Source organism: Thermobia domestica, chromosome 11 (assembly GCF_964235325.1).
Source record: "Thermobia domestica chromosome 11, izTheDome1.hap1.1, whole genome shotgun sequence".
Classification (NCBI taxonomy): Eukaryota; Metazoa; Arthropoda; class Insecta; order Zygentoma; family Lepismatidae; genus Thermobia; species Thermobia domestica.
In genome coordinates, this window is record NC_137464.1 from 155,868,120 (window position 1) to 155,890,766 (window position 22,647).

General features: G+C 38.9%; 1 protein-coding gene across 9 annotated transcripts in view; it reads left to right on the top strand.

Annotated features, from left to right (window-relative positions):
• Positions 1-22,647, top strand: part of tty (tweety) — a 485,971-nt gene that overhangs the window by 384,869 nt on the left and 78,455 nt on the right. For all 9 annotated transcript variants that reach the window (XM_081731237.1, XM_081731240.1, XM_081731242.1 and 6 more), the window contains exon 5: positions 2,466-2,701. In XM_081731237.1, the coding sequence (XP_081587363.1) occupies positions 2,466-2,701 (236 nt within the window). The remainder of the gene's footprint in view (positions 1-2,465; positions 2,702-22,647) is intronic.

The window sequence follows — 22,647 nt, forward strand, 5'->3', positions numbered from 1 at the left end:
ATTTACACATTTTATCATAATACTTTAAAATCTATAATCACTACAAACATTTCCCGCTCCGATCACCGCACGACAACCTCACTCGAACCCAAGACTCTTTCACACACACACAATACTATGTAATACCTGGTAGCTTTATTAAGAAGAAAGAAAAAAAATCCTACGTATGTTCACTGAAAATAGAATTATCCGCGATAATATTTAATGTTTATAAAATTCTGCAGCAACAATGAGCTTCTGCAGCCACGAAGAAAAAATGGACATTTATTATAATTTCAAAGCGAAGAACTAGCATCATATCGCCCGACTTCTGTTAAAAATTTACGTATTGTTTATTTACTTAAATATCTCGATTTCTAGACTATGCAGAATGTTGAAACTTTCAGAATATATTAAGTTTGGATCACTTGACCTAACTGTACATTCATATGGGCTGTGAATTATACCTTCTAGGTTTTATTTCGGAAAGAAAGGTCAATTTCATGAAAACTAAATCACTAAGCACCTCGACGGAAGAATGGCGGTTAGTACTGACTTTTGACACTAGGGCTAGCGACGATATAATCAACCCTTGAACAACTGAATGTGACCTTGTACACGGAATTATTATACTACATTATGTTCACTTTTAAATATTGTGTATGAGTTCACTTAATGACGGAATAATAAAGAATTTATCGCATAGTAAATACTACACTGTCCGTATTTAATTATCTCACACACTCTTTCATCACTTAACTACCACTACCACTGATACTACATTACAAATATACACATACTATTCAAACTACAAGACACATCATGCCAATACACACCAATTATCACTATCATTAATACATGTTGTACTGATAAATACACACAGAAAACATTCATATTTTACCATTTTAAATCGGCTCTATGAAAGGAAAGGAAAGAAAGGGACAGGGCCAACTGGCCCTTGTTTCACTGAATCACATTCTTAAGTGTTTAATCAGTTTAACCAATGCCCTGAGGGGACATACCGAAGTATTAGCTAACAATAGGACCCCTGCCCTGAAGGGGCAGGAACCCGGAAACAAACTAAATGTTCAACTCATCCCGCTGGAAGCCGTACTCCCAATTTGGGAGTCAGATAGGAGCCCTTACTGATAATTCACACGTGCATTGTGATCACTATCCTAGCTACAAAGAAATTAAATACCGCCATGTTATTACTAAATAAGTACAAAAGAAATCACATTTACTACATACACGAACACAATCGGCAGTGGGGCAGGCCTAACGTAACTCTAAAAGGAGTAATTTTCAGGATGAGAATATTTTAAGGGAGAAACACTACTCTTCCGAAACTGTTTATAGATTTTTTCTTTGTAAGAACAACTAGCAAACTGATGCACTTCACAGAACCTGTCCACCACTAATTATATCAGCAAAACATGGCGTTACCGAGTTGACTTCCTATTTCTGCTCTACAGTCCGGTTTTTTTACTATAAAAATTGGCAAATTATGGCTCCATAGCTTCCAGTGATTTTCTATACGTTAATAACGTCACAATATTACCTTTATTTTTAATTTCTCTCAGTCCTTTCGACTTTTAAGTTAGACGAACAAAAAACAGTGTCTTCAGTAGCACTTTCCGATGTGGAATGGAATAATTGCGCCCTAATATCATAGCGTGGGTTTATCAGCCAATCAAAACTAAGCATTTTGGCGGTGGGGCTTTGAAACGAATAAAATTTGGTAAAATCTGGATTAAACTAGATTTTAGAAGGACCTAGGTATCTAAAAGAGAGGTGAAGGGTGGTCCTGAAAATTCTGTCGAATTTTAGATTGGTTATTTGATCTGGAAAGTTCCGTCCAATAGTGGATCTATATTTTCGGGTAGCACTGACACCGTAAGAATTGTAATAATCCATATACACATCCATATACAAGACTTATAACTAATTTAAAATATAAATAAAGATATTGATTCCCAAAACTATCATTCCCAATGAATTTTTTACAGTTTTTCCATGTTAATTTGAAATAGAATAACAAATAAAATTACGAATTATATGAACAGCCAGAAATTTTTTGTTAAACGTCAAGTACAGTCGGTGCAAAAAATTTCGGGCACCCTCCTATTAAGAACATAATATCATTAGACTGTAATGGCATATTACAACTTATATCTGAGATGGGATATAGATAATAATGGAAACCGGTAGTTAGGTCAGTAGGAGAAACGGAAATTGGCTAAACGAAAAGATACCTTTCCTTCGTGTTAATAATTTTTCTCCCATGCGTACGAAACTGTAATAGATTTTGTTTTTAATAGTGATAATTTATTCGAGTACTTATTTTTATTTTCGCAAAATTGTTAAAAGAATCCGCTTGATAGAGTAGGCTTAAAACAATTTTTGTCTATTTTATGTTCAGTTTACCACATTGTTAGGTTTCTTCTTAAATTCTGATTGTACATTTTTCGTATATTTTGTAACAGACATTGATGGTACAAGAAACCCTGCAGAAGATCAAGCCGTTGTTGGGGGAATTGGAAGCTGTGTTCGAGACACAGAGTTCCGACTCAGCGTTATACAAGAAGCTTCATGAAGGAATGGAGTCCATGAGAGGTAACACCACAATAGCTCTGAAGAGTACCAAAGAAATCAGTGATCCTCTGCATCGAGTCAGTATACGGGAGATCCTAGGCATAGCACAGGATGCAGAAACAATAAGGTAAGTAAAGTTTATGTTTACTGTACACTGTAGTTCCGTTTACGTAGATGCAAACGTCTACGATTATTTTCTCATGCAGTGTCACATTTCTAACTATCTACTTACGTACTATGTACAGAATCGCTTCTTAGTTTATTATTAAATGTTTGATGTTGATAATATGAAGAAAAAAATTATTTGACACAATACATATAATAATCACTTGTTAATTAGATTGAATGGTTGATATTGATAGTGTGAACAAGAAAATTAGTTCACATAATGGATAGAAGAATCACAATTCAAAATACTCAGCTTTGTATTTCCATCCATCCAGATAAAATCGCTACAAAGGAGCATTCGACGACCAATAATTTCAAAACTAAAGATCTGTATACCATAATATTTCGTGTTACGAAATATTTTGGTATACAGATCGTTGGTTTCGAAATTGTTAGTCGTCGAAACTGGACTTGGACTCAGTGAAATAAAAATAAAAAATAAAAAAAAAAAATCACTAAAAACTATTCATGGAACTCCTCCGATTTCGACCAAATTTGGCATGGTGGTACAACTTTCTGAGCTTACTCCGCGTGTGAAATATTTGTTGTGCAGATCTCTGGTCCTTGAGTTATTTACGAGTGAAGTTGAGGTTTGGACTTACTTATGTTAGATCTAAACACCAAGTTTGATATCCAATAACTCAAGAACCAAGTGCCTTCACACTACGGTATTTTATATCCATATTAAGCTTCTTATGGTCTACTAACACTTCAAATTTACCCAAGTAAAGACCTTTAGTTCCTCAGTTATTATCTACCTTAACAATTCTGTTAACGGAAGAAAATGTAGTATGTATTTATAATCAACATTTGGTTAAAATCAGTGAAGGAAGATTTTTTTCCGCTATAGAAAAATTTAGTAATTGTTTTCTGACTTTGTAATGCAACTTTCTTTTCGTTTTTTCTTTTTAAATACGTTTTATACTCTCACTTAGCTACCTCTCGTAAAAGAACAGCAGTTTGCAATTCAGGTGCCTAGTTTGACTCCGACGTCATTGTCGCCTTTTGAAAAGTATGAGATACACAAGAGCAATAGAAAAGGGTGAACGAATAGAGTTCATTTATTTTAATGGTTTCTTTGTAAAAAGGCTTACCCGTGCATCGATATTTTTCCTCTCTTAGAGGCCTGAAACAGAAATTAATAGAACAGTTATTTACACTTAACACCAAAAATAATTTACTGCTTTCTCTTCCCTCTTCACGGTACCATTGTCGTAACACATCACTCGATAAGTTCGTAGGATGACTAATAAAACAACTTTTAGGCAAAATTCGATTTTATTCATCAAGATAGTCTCCTCCAAGAGTGATACATTCATTCCAACGCTTCTCTAACATTTCGATGCCTTTTTTGTAGAACGATTTATCTTTGGCCTCAAAATAGGCTTTAATTTTGGCAATTATTTTTTTCTTTTTATCTTTTTCCCTGGAGCATTCCTTTTAAGCCTGCAAACAGATAGTGGTCTCTGGGAGCCAGATCCCAAGAGTACGGTGGGTGCGGAAGCAATCCAAAGTACAATTTTGCCATTATTGCGATCGACTTGTAACACGGTGCATTCTCTTGGTGCAAGAGTACTTTTCTTCAGTTGGGGTTGTTTTGTCGCAATTTTTTTCCTTCAGACGCACCAATAATGATACATAATATTCGCTATTGATGGTTCTTTCTTTTTCAAGTTAATCGATGGATAAAATACCGTGCGAATCCCAAAATATAAGAGGCCTTACCAGCTGACATTTGCATTTTTAGTAGTTTTGGGCGGCTTTCTCCGGTTGCTGTCCACTCAGCTGACTGCCGATTTGACTCTGGAGTGTAATGATAGAACCATGTTTCGTCCATTGTCACATAATGCGTGAAAAAATCGGTTCTATTGCACAGAAACAGCAACAAACAGCGCTTTGAATCGTTTGTTTTTGGTCGACTGTGGTCAAACTCGGTACTCACTTCGAACATAGCTTTCTCTTGGACAAATGTTCATGCAAAATGGTAAACACACTGCCTTCTGATATCTTCAAGGTGTCACATATCTCACGCAGGGGCGTAAATAAGAGTTCCGCAGACCCCGTATTGCGGGTGGGACTCAAGCCATCAGGGGCTCCCAAATCGTGAAGTTGGACGTGGAAAAGGGGCCCCACTCGACGCCACTGATCTCACGCAACTTCACTTTACAATCGGCCAAAACTATTTTTGGGATTTTTTTTTAATGTTTTCTGGAACAACTGCCGAATTGGGCGACCAGAACGTTCAACATCACCTGTGTTTGTACTACCGCATTTAAATTCAGCAAACCGCTTCGCTACCGTCTCGATGGAGTAGAGCCCGAATAACACTTGTCAAGCCATTGCTTTGCTTGAACCTTTTTTTTTTTTTTTTTTCATTCATTATTAAGCAATGCTCTAACAACACATGAAATTCAGATTTTTGCATTGCTTTGAAAATTAAAAAAGTTGCGTCACTAAAACCACTGTAAGTTGTGAACTAAACGTCAAGTCGTTGTGAAACTGTGACACGTATCATTTGAAGGTTCGTATTTCCTAAATGTCATATGGATTCGTGAATAGTGGCGACATCTATATGCCATCCAAGTTACTTATTGAGTAATGTGTTATGAACTAATAGAAGCAGTTCCACAAAAAAATAAAAGCTTTGTGTAATCGCGTTGACAGTTTCTAAACAGATAATTACAATGCACATTTTACTTCTACTTTTAATTTTTACTTTTTATTTGTTTAATTATTTGTATTTCTATTTATTTATTTTTTATAATTGGAAAATAAGACTGCCGAGTAGTTCTATGGATGGCATATGTTACTTTCTGTGCGGTAGTTTCGGTCTGTAGTAAGAGCATATAGAAGTTGCTCATATATTTCGTGGGAAGCAAATAAATTTAAGAATTTATATGTGCTATTACCCTAAATAAAGTAATAGGCAGTCCCAGATCTTGTGTTACAGTCCATACATCTGTGAGTGTAGTTTATGACATTAGAACTTTCCAGTGTTTACATTTCAGCTCTCATGAAAAGTCTTGAGAATTCCACTATCATTGCGAATTATTATGAAATGAAATCATTTAGTTTTACTTCCCACGTTACGCCGTGTAGGGTAAAGGAGACTGTTATAATCAGAGCGAATGAAGTAGTGGAATAAAGAAATTAGGAAGAAACGGAAGAACCCCGAGAAAACCCAAAGACATGTTTGACCACCACAAAGTTCACTTGGCGCGAGCTGAGATCGAACTAGAAACCCCATGCACCAACTAAACTACCACGGTTCCTGCGAACTATCAGTTAATTTAATAGCAATTTGTAAGTATTAACCGATATATTTCCCAAAATTATCAAAGACCAAATGGTTATTGCTCTTTTAGCAAAAACGAAGAGTGGCTATGAGCGTATCAGCGAAGAAATAGTACAAATGACGAGTAAGGCTAGATCTTTAGTTTACATGAATCATTTCTCTGCTAAACAAGCGTAGTTTTATTAAGAAAGCGTGCAAATGTGTATCGAGTTACGAAGTTTTTCGGAGGGTTCCGGAGCCAGTGAACACCCCGTGTGGGTGCGCCCCTGCTGTACGTCTATTCTATATATCTAAATGCAAAAGAATATTATAAAAATTTCAGAACATTTAAGAGTTAACAGGTTGCATAAACATGCAGGAGAAATATGTAAATGTTCTTAATAGATGAACCAAACGTTTCGTGAGAACAATTAGTAGCAAATGTGAAATGAAATTTCTTGTTTTACGTTCCGCGGTTATACCTTGTAGGCTAAAGGAGACGAATTAAAGTACGGTACTGATGGAATGGAAATGTAGAAAGAAATAGGAGACCGATGAAAACACGTAGACACGGTGTTGTCCACCACAAACCATGTGAACCAGGACGTGAACCAGAGTCCCCTTGAACTAGAGGTGAATGCTATACCACTGAGTATCCGTGTCTTTTGTGTATACTAGTTTTCCTGTTTTGATAATGGTTACTGCTATATTATTATTATTATTATTATTATTATTATTATTATTATTATTATTATTATTATTATTATTATTATTATTATTATTATTATTATTGATTTTCTCGTGTGACTTTATCGTATACGATCTGTTGTGCTGTGGATAGTTCTCCGAGAATTTCTATCTAGGAGAAGGAAAATGTCGTTTCTATCTTTATTGTCTCTTGGAGTTTTGGTTCCGCCAGCCCTCGCGACGAATACTTGAGGATCAATGTGAATAAAGGCAGAGAGAAAACAATAAAGAGGGATCTAGAGTACACAAGTTACTCCACATAAGCAAATATTGGCACGGGAGATTGTAACAGTAATTAATGGCAAGGAACAAGGGACACTCACTCATCCACTGGCACAGTTATTGAACATTACATTACTCTGTCCTGGGCAACAGCAAACTCAGTCGGTCGTTAGAGACTTTCCTATAAAAAGAAGATACACAAAATACTTTTATATTGGTGTTTTTTTTCCTTGTCCAGTTTATCTGATACTGTAGAAACAATTAAGTCGTGGGATTTTAATTAATCACCAATGACAAGTAATTGATTCCAACGTCTCCTGTAGAAGTATATTATTTTTTAAAAAATGCTTAAATAAATTTGGTAGCTGAAGATTGTGAAGCATGGGAACTTCTCAGTTGCGGCAAGTGACCATGGCAGAGTACTAATAATGGTAATGAGTAAATGAGTTTAATAATTTGAGAAATTTTTAATCAATATTTAATTAAAATGTTCTGTGTGTTCTATCATGTTGCCTTCGTAAAAGGGGTAAAACTGAGTTTGGCCAAATTTTTATATAGACTATATAATAAATGGGTGCAAATAAAATGTCTAATTTTACGTCTGGACGGAAACTTGCCTCAGCAATACAACACATAGATGCACTAAAGTCACGCATCTAACGTCACAAACTCTGTACACTTCTAGAAAACCGACTGGAATAACCGGACTATCAGGAGGTAGTATGTTGTTGAACAGGCCCGTGTGAAAATGAACCATGGAAAACGTATAATTGAGAGTGATTTTTCTGTATGAATTATAACTTGAACATTCTGTTCAACAATCTGCAAGAAACATTATCAATGCATTTGGACCAAGATGGCGAATGAACTAAAAGTTCGCTATTGATTTGTCAGATTTCATTCCGATTATACAGCATTGCAAAATGAGTCACGTGGAAGCAGAACCTCTGAAAGGTGTTCGTACTATTGCAGACGAGTTTGGTATACACCATACTGCTGTCGTTCGTCGACTCCGTGCAGCTGGTAAGGTGTAAAAGTTGGACTCATGGGTGCCATGTGAGTTTATACTGGAGAACAAAGATCACTGTCTAGATGTGCGCAGTTCTTTAAGTGTAAGGAATAACCGGAGAAGTTTTGTGCATCACATTGCTACTTCAGGTGAAAAATATATCAGTCATAACAATCGTAAACGATCAGGACAGTGGTTAGATCGTGATTAACGTCTAGGGCGGTTTTCTGAACCACGTCTCCACCCACAGAAGGTATTATTACTGGTTTGGTGGTCTGTGGCGGGAATGATTTATCATATCTTTCTCGGATGAGGTAAAACTATCAGTGCCAATCGTTACAATGATGAACTCTATGAAATGCACTTCAAACTTATAAACAAATATTCAGCAATTGTCAACAGACATTGTGTTACTTTGAACGATAGTGCTTGTGCACATATTGAGCATAGGACGTTGCAGACTCTCCATGAATTGCAATATGAAACCCTTCCTCACTCACTGCATTACACCGATATCTCTCCTACTGACTACCACTCCTTTCGCCATCTCAATCATTTCTTGGGAGTGAAGGCATTCCCTGATGATTGAACGTTGGAGCGTGCAGTTGAGGACTCCAGACTTATTTCGCCACGGAGTTTATACATAGCTGAGCGATGACAAAAGTGTAGTTTAAGACAGCGACTATTGTGGTTTTCTGTTTGCTAGCCTTTGGAAGTGACAGACCTAGGGCGGACATTTCATTCGCACGAATCTAATGTACACAACAGAAGATCCGATTGAGAGTTACATCGTTACATTTAAACTACGATCAAGATTGTTTTGGTATGCTGTTGAACTGAAAGTGAACTGTTGAAGTGAAACTCGTTACGATTGTGTTACTTTACGAAAAAGTTAACACGTTACCATGCGTGGAAATTAACGTGTTAGAACTACTTATATTGATTGCAGTTACATGTACTTTCAAAGATTAAATTAGAGAAATTTGCTTTTAAATGTCATTTTTTCTAATTGTCCGAAGAATTCCTCATAATTAATAAGTATTTGTAGCCAGATAAAACATGCATTTGACTTTGAAAATTTATTTAATTTGAGTTGTCTTATTTACTATGTGAAAAAATATTTTTTCTTTGTTAAAAAATTCTAGATTTGATTCTTGTTAAAACTCACTTCCAAGTTACCGAGTTTTCATAGTACATGGCAGATTTTCGATTATTCTTCCCTTGCGAACGCGACAAATCCTGCGATCTAGTTCCTACCATACGTTTTGTCACATGTATGGTCTATAAGTAGCGACGATCCTTTGTCGAATCTCTGGTATCTCACATGTTATAATGATTTTGCGTAGAAGATCTAGGAGAAAATTACAAGAGTTTAGGTCAAGTGATCTTGGCTGATCAGCATTGAAGAGAATAATTAGTTTCACAAAGGCGTCAATCCAGCGGTCTAAAAAAGTAATGGTTAGCTACGTGGTCGACATTATGAAACAGATGGAGGCCGTAGATTGGATTTAAAAAAAAATCCCCAGGTAGTTTGAGTCCAGCAAAGAAGGAAGTTCGTATACTTTACACGAGGAAATGGCTCACAACATACTCTAAAACTAACTAACTCTAATGCCTATGGAACCCGGAGATTCAATGCCACGTTTACTGACTTCTATCCTTAGCCATCATAACATATTCACCTTTGACAAGTTCAGAATGTGTTCTCCGTTGCATGGGAATTTTTTGTACCTCAAGTGAAAGTGTTTGTGTTATTTTTTATTTTATTTTATTTATTTATTTATTTATTGTCAGTTTACCGTATCACATTGATGAAGAGTTGCCTTAACCTGGAAATCTGCGTCTTAGCAAGCCTGATGATTAACCAGTACTGCCTAAATTCAATAAAGTGCTTTAACGAACATCACGAAACTCAAGACAAAACATCTGGAAGAGAAATTTCTGGTATGGTTTCATACGAATATGTCTTGTAGAATGCACCACACACTCGTATGACATCATGGGGGCGCGGTGGCTCAGTGGTAGAGCGTTCACCTCCGGTGCTTGGGGCCCCTGGTTCGATCCCAGCTCGCGCCCTGTGAACTTTGTGGTGAACAAACACCGTGTTCGTGGGTTTTCTCGGGGTTCTCCAGTTTCCTCCCACTTTTTTCATTCCACCATTTCATTCATTTCTCATAATCACAGTCTCCTTTAGTCTAACCTTCATAACCGTGGGCCGTAAAACTTAAGATTTTTCGTATGACATTATGAGAAACCTGGCTGGCATGTTCGTCTGGAAAGAGCATCCACGAGAATTTCTGTCCCATTCACGAATTGTTTTGTCTGTAGGTGTCTCTTTGTTATTCCTTACCCGAAACCTTCATTCGATCGTCATTAAGGACTGATATTTGGCAAATCAACCACGCACAACACTTTCTGTTCACCAGTACAAGTCATAACTGCCATATTTCTAATATTAATGCTTCTGCCATAAAAAAAAAAAAAAAAATACAGCAACGCCACATAGTGAAATAGATTTCGAGAAAAGAAAAATGGAACTTTTTTCTGTACCATGCTTCGAAAAGAATGATAAGCTAGTGGATCCCACCACGTACGAGGGGGGATCCAAAAGAAACCGGATTGAAAGAGCGCTGCCGTTCCTAGGCGTAGCAGAGAGTTCTCCTGCTAGATGGGTCTAGTACAGTCCTTCCCTGATCAGTTGGCCAAGCGGCGTCTGCGTAGGAGGTTAACGTTTGATCGTATTATTGTTTTCCCCAACTGTTCTCGTTTGCTGCCTGCGAAATTGTTATGGCAGATTCAAAGGAACAAGGAGTGTGTTTGCTTCCTACTTGGAAAATCGGAAACGAATATTTACCAAATGCTTCAACAGGCTTTCAAGAGGGACACTATGAACTGCACACAACTTTTTGAGTGATTTGGGCGCTTTAAGTGTGGTGAGATGAGTGTTGAAGATCATGCTCGTTCTGGATGCTATTCATCATTTCGAAACGACGAAAACATCGAACAAATCTGCCCCAAAATCAACGAGAATCGTCGTTTCATGATCGATGATATTTCAAAACAGGCAGAAGTGAGTTGGAGCTCGTGTCAGCGTGAGGTTTTGCAAATGAGACATGTTGCCGCTAAGTTTGTTTCTCGCCTGCTCACACAGGATCAAATCATTCGTCTGAATTTGAGCCAGGACTTGAAAAATCAGATTGAAAGTGATCCAAATTTTTTGACCAACATGATGACATTTTCCTAGAATTAAACAAAATCTAAAAGGAAAATGTTTTGATGGTGTAGATGCTGTAAAACGAACTTCGGAGAGCGCATTGGGCGATATAAAAGTACCTGAGTTCCAGAGATGCTTCAAATAGTGGGAAAGAAGATGGGAGAAATGAATCGCATTTAATGGAGAGTACTTTGAAAGAGACTGAAAGAATTTTGTAAAAATGTAATAAATTATTTTTTATAACGAAAGTCCGGTTTCTTTTGGGTCCTCCCTCGTATATGGAAAATCAGATACAGGAGCAATGGAACTATTCGTATACTCCTAACAAATTTCGTGGAAAAGCTATAGAACATACATAGTTTAGGAAGGTACAAATTGCAATATCTCCAGTGACAGTGATGAATTATAAATACCATGAATCGGAAATTTGACATCAGTTTAAGTGTGGCTAAATAAATGAACTTATCTGCAACATGAATTAAATCAACAAGAACACCTGATACAATGTTGTAGAAAGAAATGCAGCTGTGAGTAAAAGAAAATCTGGTTTTACATTTATACTGTTTTAGGTGAAGACAATTTCAGCTGTTCTCTAAGTGTGACCCATCAGTTCTTCTATGAAAATAATATATTTAAAGTAAAATAAGTAAATGTTCTGTTTCTTTATTACACACTAGCAGCGTTCACCCCGCTTCGCTGCGGTCACCCCGGAACGCAATAAACTTTGTTACTTAGATAATTTTTACTTTTTCGCTTTCAAATTGCAGTGAATGTTAAAATTATAGCGCCTGTCATTTATGTTAACCCGCCGAGTCACATGGTCATGCGGGTTGCATATAAATACGTTTATTTTTACCTATGATGAACTAATAACAAAGGATTTGTACGTATGGACACTTGAATGGTCAATTATCTCAAGACACTGGTAATTAAAAATTAAAGTGATATGATAAAAACCATCTAGGGTCCAAATCCTAATAATCCCCCAAAAATGAAAGAAATTGGTTCAGCCGTATTAGCGTGATGAGTTCACAAAGGATTTGTGCGTTCTCTTTTATATATATAGATTTAACGCAAACCAAGAAAGAAGAAAAATAAAATAAATTTAGTAAGTTTACGATAAGTTCTACAAATAAATTGAATATCAACAAACATTTATTATTATTATTATTATTATTATTAGTTTATAAATTTTTGAAATCAGTGTCTTGATGATTTTCGTACATCCCCCGGTCTGGTTCCATCATATCAGGTAGTCTAAAATGTATTGAGCCTTTTGCATATGAAATGGCGTTAGTGTCCGAAACTTCAAGGTATCTCGCCATGGGGTCAGGTCTAATTTCATTTGACAGCATACAGTTGAAACTAGTAGATGCGCAAAAGTGTTTAATTCTTATAATCAGACGTAAGTCATTGTGCCGTAAACATTAAGAAGATGTATCCACAAAATGCACCCAAATGCTGCACAAGCCCATGAAGAAGTTTATACTGTTTATGGGGAAGATATGTTATCAAAGAACAGCCAAAGTATGGTTCAATTTCTTTATTCTGCTAATTTCGATTTCCAAATACACGTCGCAGTGGGCGACCAAAAGTGGACAATATTCTGGCACAAGTCGAGCAAGACCGCCATCGCCAATAACCTAAACATTCACCACACAGTTTTAAACCATTTGAAGAAAGCTTTAACTACAAAAAGAATCTTGACGTTCAGGTGCCTTATGATCTCAAAAAAAAAAAAAAAAAATCGATCGAATAGCTACTTTAGAATCTCTACTGAAACGCGTAACGAACCCTAGCCATTTCTTAAGTGCTTGAACACGACTGTTGAAAATTGAGTAACCTGTGACAACACCACTAGTATTCAATGTGCAAGAAAGATTGTAGTCGAGGCGACGAGAAGCTCCATAGCATGTGTGACCAAGCCGACACTTACGCCCAGGAAGGTTATACTCTGCGTCTTATTGAGATTGGAAGGGCATCATATATCACGAGCTGCTACCACCGTGCAAAACTATAGACTCGGCTTGTACTGTCGAAATAAAATGGTGTCGTATGCCTCCTGAAAGTACCAAAACAGGGTACAAAGATGTCAGAAATTAGAAAACTTGTCTGGAAGATTTTAATGCATCATCGTATGGCCTAGATTTGGCACGTCAGACTATCATTTGTCTTGGACTCTGTAGATCTTCGTAAATAGTGTTAAATTCAGTGGTAAAAGTGCCGGGGTCGCGGGGGAACGTCGTCCGCCTACTTCCAAAAATATCTATGGCGTCCCCCACTTCCTAAAAATATTACAATGGGTAAAGATAGGCACAGGGGACGGCGTGACGTCATGCGTCCCCCTACCTTTTCAGATCCACTTTTACCCCTGGTTAAATTCGTTTGACAAGAGGCCTGTGAGGAACACATGTCACAATTTTGTGACCAGAAACTACAGTTCTATGGCGACGAGATTATAGTGTTGACGGAAAAATGACAAAAAAACATAGAACAAACTGGTTCATATGCGGTTTTATAGCGTTATTTTCAAATTACAATAAATATATTCTAAATTTCGACTTCGAAAGACTCAATACGTTTTAGACAACGTGATATTACCATATCTTTCCCCAATTCGTAAAGAGACGTAGTGGTGGTTATTACCGCGGATCATTCGTGTAAGGAGCAAAATTCAAATTTGTGAAGTATGTCGAGCTTTGAAGGAAAGTGCATTGAGTAAGAACGAAATTTCACATTTCCAAGTCATCCTTTGTCCCTCTGGATCGGAATTCAAACTTTTCAGTATCTCATTCTACGTATCTTTAATTATTCTGAGACTTATGTTTTATTAAATAATTCTTTTGAATATGAGGATTATTATTTTTATTTTTAAAAAACGAAAAAGTCGTACAAATTCATTAATTAGTCCTTTGGTTCATGTTAAATAGCGTAGCATAAAAGGAGGCACTATTATGTAATATTTCAAGGAAAGCTTTGTCAATTAGTTTCTACCGTATACAGGAAATAAAGCCATATTAGCAGCTCCTTTGAATCAAATAGTAGGCACAGTGTACATGTATGTCTGTCTCTTGTATCGTACAAAGAGACTTTAAATCCTTTTTATCAACTTGTAGTTAGTTCTAAAGTATGTTAGTGGTTCTTCGTTTCTTTTATCATATTTTATGACACTGTGTTAATGCACCTATGAAAAATGTTCTTTGCCCGCTTTCTTTTCTCTTTACGTTTTTGATTCTGTGAGCGGTCTGATCTGTAGAATACAAACGTTCCGTGAATAATACATAACAAAGTGGACTTCTTACAAAGCTAAATACCAAGAAAGAAAAATAAGAAGGGTTAGAAAATACGCGTGTGGTATTACCGATGACGTTCATGGTTCTAACCATTCCCGACGGGTGAAAACTACAAAACGTGTAAACGTAAAGTATACAGCACTGAAGGAAAGAACAAAAAGGTGGTCATTATGTGTACTTAAGTCTCATTATAGAAGTTTGTACAATGTTATTGTAATTGACTAAAGCTATAAATTCAAGATTTAGAAACTTTCGTACAATTTTTGTTCATTCAAAATAAATCAATATTTTAAAGTAATTTTGCACATACCCATTCGCACATACAAGTATTGGTCTTTCAGAAGGATTAATATTACAGTGCACCAAAGAAGCTAAATATGACAATTCTATTGATAAGCAAATTAACTTCACAGCTTCTTTAAATTCAGTCTACTGCACTATACAGGGTGAGCCAGTAACTTCGTCCATTGCCTATAAATCGGAAACAACTAGAGATAAATGGATGAAACAAAAACTGAGATAAGAAACTATGATAGGGAGAATTCAATGCGCCGTGCTACTTTTATCACATAGCCTCTTTTTATGGGGCATTGGAGAATCACTTGAAAATGCTAAGTGGTAAGATATGTTATATGTTTATCATTGAAAATATCATGAATAAATAACTGTTGTAGGCAATTTTCTTTCTTTCGTGTGGGGCCACATCATATAAATATGAGTTCTTGCACAGTCAAATAAAGCTTCCAGTGCTTATAAATTAGAAACAAGCAAGGATTAAAAAAATGAAACAAAATATGAGATAAGGAAATGTCTTGGGCGCATTTAATGGTGTGCGCTGTTTGTCCCACATGGACCCTATCGTATGACACCGGAGATAACTCCAAAATTTTAAATTGAATACGTCATTTGATATCTCTGAAAAGATCATGGAGAAACAACTTTTGCAGGAAGGAAAAAAAAACGTATGGAGTACTGTTTACGAAATGGCCTCGTTTAGATATGAGTTCCTGCACAGTCAGGTAAAACGTCTAGCGCTTATAAATTATCAACGCCTGAAGATAAGAAGATGAAACGAAAAGTGAGCTAGGAAAATGTCAAAGGGCGCATTAAAAGGAGTTTTATGTTTGCTCCAGGGCTTTTGTAAGTGATCACTAGGGAGAGTCACTCAAAAATTTTAAGGGAATTTATATCATGTGATATAATTGAAAATATCGTGAAAAACGGTGCGCCAAATTCATTTTTACCCTGAACACCTGTGTGCGATCGTTTGAATTTTGACATATCTACTTTGGTTTAGCAGTGTTTCCTCTGTACCATGTACTGTACAAGAGCTCATTTTTGAATCGGGAAGATGAACCAGTAGAACAAACTTCACGCTCCATTCAATGCATCCTATGATATTTCATTATCTCGCTTTTTCTTTTCTCTTTTTTATTTTCACCCGTTTTTAATTTATAAACACTGACTTTTGATTTGACTGCGCAAGAATTCAGATTTAAACGGTGACGCCATGTCGTTAACGGTGCAGCACAAACACACACACAACTCCTACAGTAGTACTGCGGATTAGCTAACCTATTGTGCACTTTTTGATAAAAGCACCAAATTTGACACAGAGGTAGACAAATATAATATGAACAAATTTGGATGTGGAGCCATCGGCCAACTGACCCCTGGCGGCCGTGGTAGCCATTTTCCAAAATGGCCGCCAGTAGACACCCGAAAGACGACAGAAATCAGATAAAGTTTGTTGCTGAATGTTTTAGTGAATGCTTATTGAATGTTTTGAATAAAAAGATGCCGTCTTGTGATATATATAGGCGCAACATCTACAACAGTAATACTTAACCCTGTCATTCCCATTGCATAACTACAGATACAACCACAATTTTGGAAAAAAATATAATAAACTTTCCCGGAGTGTCACTTGACATACGATATTACTGGAGTGTAAATTTTGGTGCTTTTATCAGAAAGTGCATAATATGTTGAAATATCCAGCTAAACTGCAGGACTATTATAAACAATCACTAATTTGAGCTAGTTTTGAAATTTCGAAAGATGCTACTTTTTAATACTAATTTACATATCTACTCATTCTTCCTTCTCTGTTTCGAAAACAATGTCGAAGGTCTTCAAACTCGTGAAGATTTGTACTGAAGAAGCAGAAACAGTACAGTCTACCTCCGGCCGAACAGCAAGAACAGAGACAGACTGATAATTATGCTTCATATGTCAAGAAGTGACGCGAGAATCGCTAACATGTCCATCCAGGAATACACGTAAAGACAAGGGGAGCAGCTATCTGAAAAGGTTCAATGACCTTGACCTTCTCCCCAAATCATTTCTTTTTAGCCGACTAGATGAAGGAAGTGGCGTTGATGCAGCATTGTTTACAAACAATGCACGATACCATAAAACCTGCATGCTGAGGTATAACAAAACGAAGTTACAGAGAGTAGAAAAGAGGCAGCTGAAAATAGGCGAAGATGACGAAGTACAGAAAGCTGCTGACCACAAGTGAAAATGCAGTCTGTCACGACAATCACGTACTGAACCTAAACAACGAGAAGTGAAATATTTCTTTTGCGGAGAAACTGCTGGTCGTGCCCCTCTTCATGAAACTGCGACATTCCAACTGGACTCGCGTGTCAGGTCGTGTGCAATGATTCTGGGCGATATGGACCTACAGACGAAATTCAACGCTGGGGACATGATTGCACAGGATGCGAAGTACCACTGGAATTGTCTCGTGAATTTGTATAGCCGCGTTCGGAAGATTAAGGAAATGTCTCGTAAAAGTTCAAATGGTGAACAAACAATAGAAGGGCTTGTATTTGCACAACTGGTCGTGTTTATTAAAGAAGTTTTAGTGGAAGGCGAGACGGCTCCGGTTTTCAAACTTCCAGACCTATCCCAGTTATATGTTTCGCGGATGGAACAAATGTTGGGAATCAAGTATGAAGACAAAGTGCACACGACCCGTCTTAAACGAGACTGCTTGCTTACTTTCCTAACATGTGTATACAGCATCAGGAGCGCGATGTCCTGCTTGGATTTAATGAAACCTCGACGATGCCTTGGAAAAGGCTTGTGAACTGGATACAGATACTGATGCTATCCATCTGGCGCGCAACCCAAATTGTGCGACGCCACATCTTCGGAGATGACAATGTGTTCAACGAATTTCCTCCAGAATGTCAACAGGATTCCGTGCCATCCGTGTTGCTTGCCCTAGTCACTATGATCTTGGAAGGATCAAGTAACAAAGACCTTAGAGAAAGCACTACACAAGCGGCACTGTCTATCAGCCAACGCCTCAAATTCAATTGTGTGAAGCACCGAAGAGCCGACATAGGCAGTACATCTCGACCAGTCCGGTACGCCACCACGCAAGAGACGCCACTTTCCATTTATATCGGACTCATGCTACATGCACACATTCGTAAAAGGAAGCTAGTCGACAAGCTGTCACACATGGGAATTTCTAATTCCTACGATCGAGTCCTTTCCCTCTCCGCACAGTTGGGAAACAGGGCCTGCCGCCTCTACCATCAGAAACAAGTAGTCTGCCCTCGCAAGATGAGAGGCAAAGTCTTCATCACAGCCGCAGTAGACAACATCGACCATAATCCAAGTTCTATGACCTCAAAACAGTCATTTCATGGAACTGCTATTTCGCTGATGCAACATCCTGCGTTCCATGGAGCCGGTGTTCACCGCTGCATCAGTATCCTCGGAGGGTCGAACGAAAGAGGCCTCAAATCAGTTGACCATTTGCCACAATACTATACAGATGTTCCATCCGTCAACAGCAGCATCAAGTACACGCAGGTACCGGTTACCAACGTGACATCCCTGAGAGGCAGCAGCAACATATTGAAACAGAGTATCTTTGGCTACAACACATCCAATTAGCCGTAAAAGAAAGTTTTCTATTAGAAAATACTTCATGGGCTGCATACCAGGCAAGTCTACAGTCCAGTAACACAAGTCGGGCTATCTGCCACACCTCACTACTCCCACTCTTCCTGGAGAGTGCCCATACCGTCGCTATGATCAAGCACTCCATGGATGTCGTCAGGAACGCAGTAATCCTGGCCAGATTCTAGTGCTCACATTCGACCAACCGCTTTTTGCACTGGCAAAGCAAATCCAAATCCAATGGAAGTGGCCACAGGTGTACGGTGAAGAGAAGTTCGTCATCCTCTTCGGAGGTCTTCATATCGAGATGGCAGCGCTGAAGACCATTGGTGACTTGTTGCGAGGGAGCGGATGGGTGCAAGAACTGATTGAGGCTGAGATCACCAGTGCTGGGGCTGCGGATTCCTTCCTACGGGCATCACATGTCACTCGAACCAGGAGAACGCATCAAGTAACAGCTGCAGCCCTCTTCACCCTGCAGCAGAACGCATACAACCACTACATTGACCAATTGCGTGACGCCAGCACCAAGCAGCTTGAGTTCGCAGAGTGGTACCAGCAAAAGGCTGAGACTTGCCCCCAGCTCCACTACTGGGCAACTGTACTGGAATTGGAACTGACGATCTTAGTGTACTTGCGCTCTCTGCGCCAAGCATCGTTTGCTATGTATGTCGATGCGCTCAAAGAACTAGCAGTGTGGTTCCATGCCTTGGATCACACGAACTACGCGCGCTGGATACCTGTGCATCTGCGAGACATGGTGGAACTGCCGACTAAATACCCTGAAATCGCCAATGATTTCTTCGTTGGGAATTTCACAGTCCACAAAACGACTAGGCCGTTCTCCGCCATCTCTATCGATCAGGCCCACGAACAGAACATTGCAGCCATAAAAGGAGACGGAGGTGCAGTAGGTCTGACTGACAATCCCAGCGCAGTGCGACGGTGGATGGTGGCAGGACCAGAGGTTGCCAGGCTCATCGAAGAGTTCCAGGACTCTAACCAAGAACGATCAAAAGACACAAAGCATCATGACCAGACATCGAGTGTGCAAAGTGCTTTCCAAAACGATGTACAGTCAATGATCAAAGTGATTGAAGACTTTGGGAATCCTTCCTTTGAAGAGGATAGTCAAGATCTGTTGGTACTAGACACCAAGGAGATGGCGCCATGTTGAGCTGTAGACGACCTCCGTCGAAAGTGGGACAGGTGCAGTTTGACAAATTTGTCAGAGAACGCCTGGTGGAGAGAACGAAACCCATACATGATCCTATCAAAAGAAACAATATCAAAATATTTGATCAGCCTACAACAAAACCTCAAGCAAAGGGCAAGCAGCAAATTAAATCCCTCAGAAATGACGTGAACCTCTTCTCTCGTCTGTATATCGGATGCCGGAACCGGGATGGAAATCTAGACGAATTCTTCAAACATAAAAACCAAGCTTTCCCTCCTACACTATCGGACGGCGGAGGCATCCGGTTTGGTGCAAAAAGTGATCTTCTCAGTTGTCTAGAAGACTTCAGTCAGCCTAGGTCTGAGGTTCCTCCAACAAGCTGCATTGTCCTAGATGGAGCAGTCATCATCCAGTTGCTGAGGCGTGCTATGGCAAAAACCTTCAAAGAATATGTTCAACAAGTTTTTGTGCCTCACATACTCTCAAAATTTCATCAAGCCACGCGACTGGACCTGGTGTGGGACCTCTACATAAGAAACTCGTTAAAAGATGCAGGAAGGGCCAAGCGGGAAAAGGGGTGAGAAAACGAGTGATGGGTAATTCAACTATACCCGGGAACTGGGTTAGCTTCTTCAGAGTCGACGAAAACAAGACAGAGCTGTTCATCTGCCTCTCTGACATCCTGTACGACTCATTCCAGCTTGACGATAAGGAGCTGCTCATCACTAAAGGAAAGCCAGCGCTTTTGGATACTTCAGCTCTGGTACATTGCAACCACGAGGAGGCCGATACCCGTATTATGTTGCATGCCGCCCACGCTGCTCACAATGGTCGCAAGAAGATCCTCATCTGTACAGTAGACACTGATATTGTTGTCCTGGCGGTGGCTCTGGCACGCACTTTGAAGGAGGAAACTGAAGTGTGTGTATCCTTCGGCTCGCGGAAGACGTTTCGCTGTTTGGCAGCCCATGAATTTGCTCGGGCTCTGGGTCCTGAAAAAGCTCAGGCACTACCGATGTTTCATGCTTTGACGGGCTGCGACACGCTTCGCCGGACGTGGAAAGAGGACAGCATGGGCAGTATGGACAGTGCTACCTGAGCTCACGCATACGCTCACTCTTCTCTCCAGTGCACCAGATCGTATTAATGAAGACGCCATGCATATAATTGAAAGGTTGATCATACTGCTTTATGACAGAAAAAGCACAGAAACGGACATGGACAAGGCACGTCGCAAACTGTTTGCAAAGAAAAACAAAGCACAGCTGATCCCACCGACAAGAGCAGCCCTGGAGCAGCACGTCCGAAGAGCAGTATATCAGGGCGGACATGTCTGGGGTCACGCCATGGTTCCTGCACCAACACTGCCAACGCCAACCGACTGGGGTTGGATCAAGACCAGCGGCGTGTATGAACCTCTATGGACAACGTTACCCGAAGCATCCAAGATCTGCTGTGAGCTCGTCTCTTACAAATGCAAAGACTGCATGAAAAAGTGCAAGTGCAGGAAGGCTAGTCTGGAATGCACACCACTATGTGCTTGTGACGTTTAATGCTCTGAAATGTAAAATTATGAACTAAATATATATAACTTACAAATATCTGGCATACTTTTTTTCAAAGCACCTATTAAAACCTTCAGCAATAAATTTTATCTAACTTCTGTTGTCTTTCGGATGTCCAACGGCAACCATTTTGGAAAATGGTCACCACGGCCGCCAGGGGTCAGTTGGCCGATGGCTCCACATCCAAATTTGTTCATCTTACATCTGTATAGCTCTGTGCCAAATTTGGTGCTTTTATCAAAAAGTGCACAATATGTTGAAATATCCTAGCTAAACTGCCGCACTACAACAGTTGTTTGTTCATGATAGTTTCAATGATATACTGTACCTCCACATTTAAAATTTTCAAATGACCTCCAGTGCCCCATGAAAAGGAGTCCTGTGGAAAAACAGTACGGTCCATTCAATGTTCACCATAACATTTCTCTATCTCACTTTTGTTTCATCTTTTTATCTTCACCCGTTTGTGATTTGTAAGCACTCAACCTTTTATCTAGGAACTTACATTTAAACGGTGGCTGATTTAAACTGTACTCCGTACGAAAACTTTTTCTACATTTTTTAAATGTTTATTTTTCCATTATCTTTTCTTGACATTACCTTTCTATTTAAAACCTTCGAGTGACACCCCCCCCCCCCAATTCTTCATGGGAAGGTTTCCTGTAGGAAAAACAGTACGGTGCATTCAATTAACCCTATTTCAGTTTTTGTTTGATCCTTCTATCTGCAGACGTTTCTGATTTATAGACACTGGACAAGTTATAGACAGCAATAATAAACAAGAAATTTAGCAACAATAACTAAATTAAATATATCGCCTGAGATGCCCGTACCTAATCTTATCACAACGTGTTTGAGTCGAAGATTGATACTATCTTACATTTTATGTGTACATAAATGAATGTACAAAAAGCAGTGGAATTTGACAATGTAATCAAGCTTTTATCACTAAGGATAGTTTGGCGGCGGGGGGGGAGGTATACACATTTCCTGCAGGGACATCTCAGTTTGTTTCGTTGGTGTAGATCAAAATATAATTGCGAGGCAATATTCCCCCAGTAATTCACATCTTGTTAGTGATGCAAATGAGAGAGACCTCTCTTAATTTCAAACAGACCAAATTGCGGGTAAACGGGTACTTGGCGCAAATGAATATGCCAGTGTGTAGGTGTGTCGCGAGGAGCAGTATCCAAGGCTAGAATCAAAACTTGTGGCAAAACATCAATAACCAGTGGACGGCATAGTGAACGGAAAAGAGGTCTCAGTGACAGAAGTCGTCGAGTATTGAAGAGAATGATACCTACCAAGGACCATAGATCGAATGCAGTAGAAATGCATGTCCTCCTTGCCATTAAACTTATCTTTTGACTGTAGTGCTGAGTCGCAGTTTCCTAGTATTCGGATGGGTCTGTGATTATGTTTACAAGACGCGTTAGTGCCAGTGATTCTGTGTGGACACTTTAGAGAATCAGGTGCATCC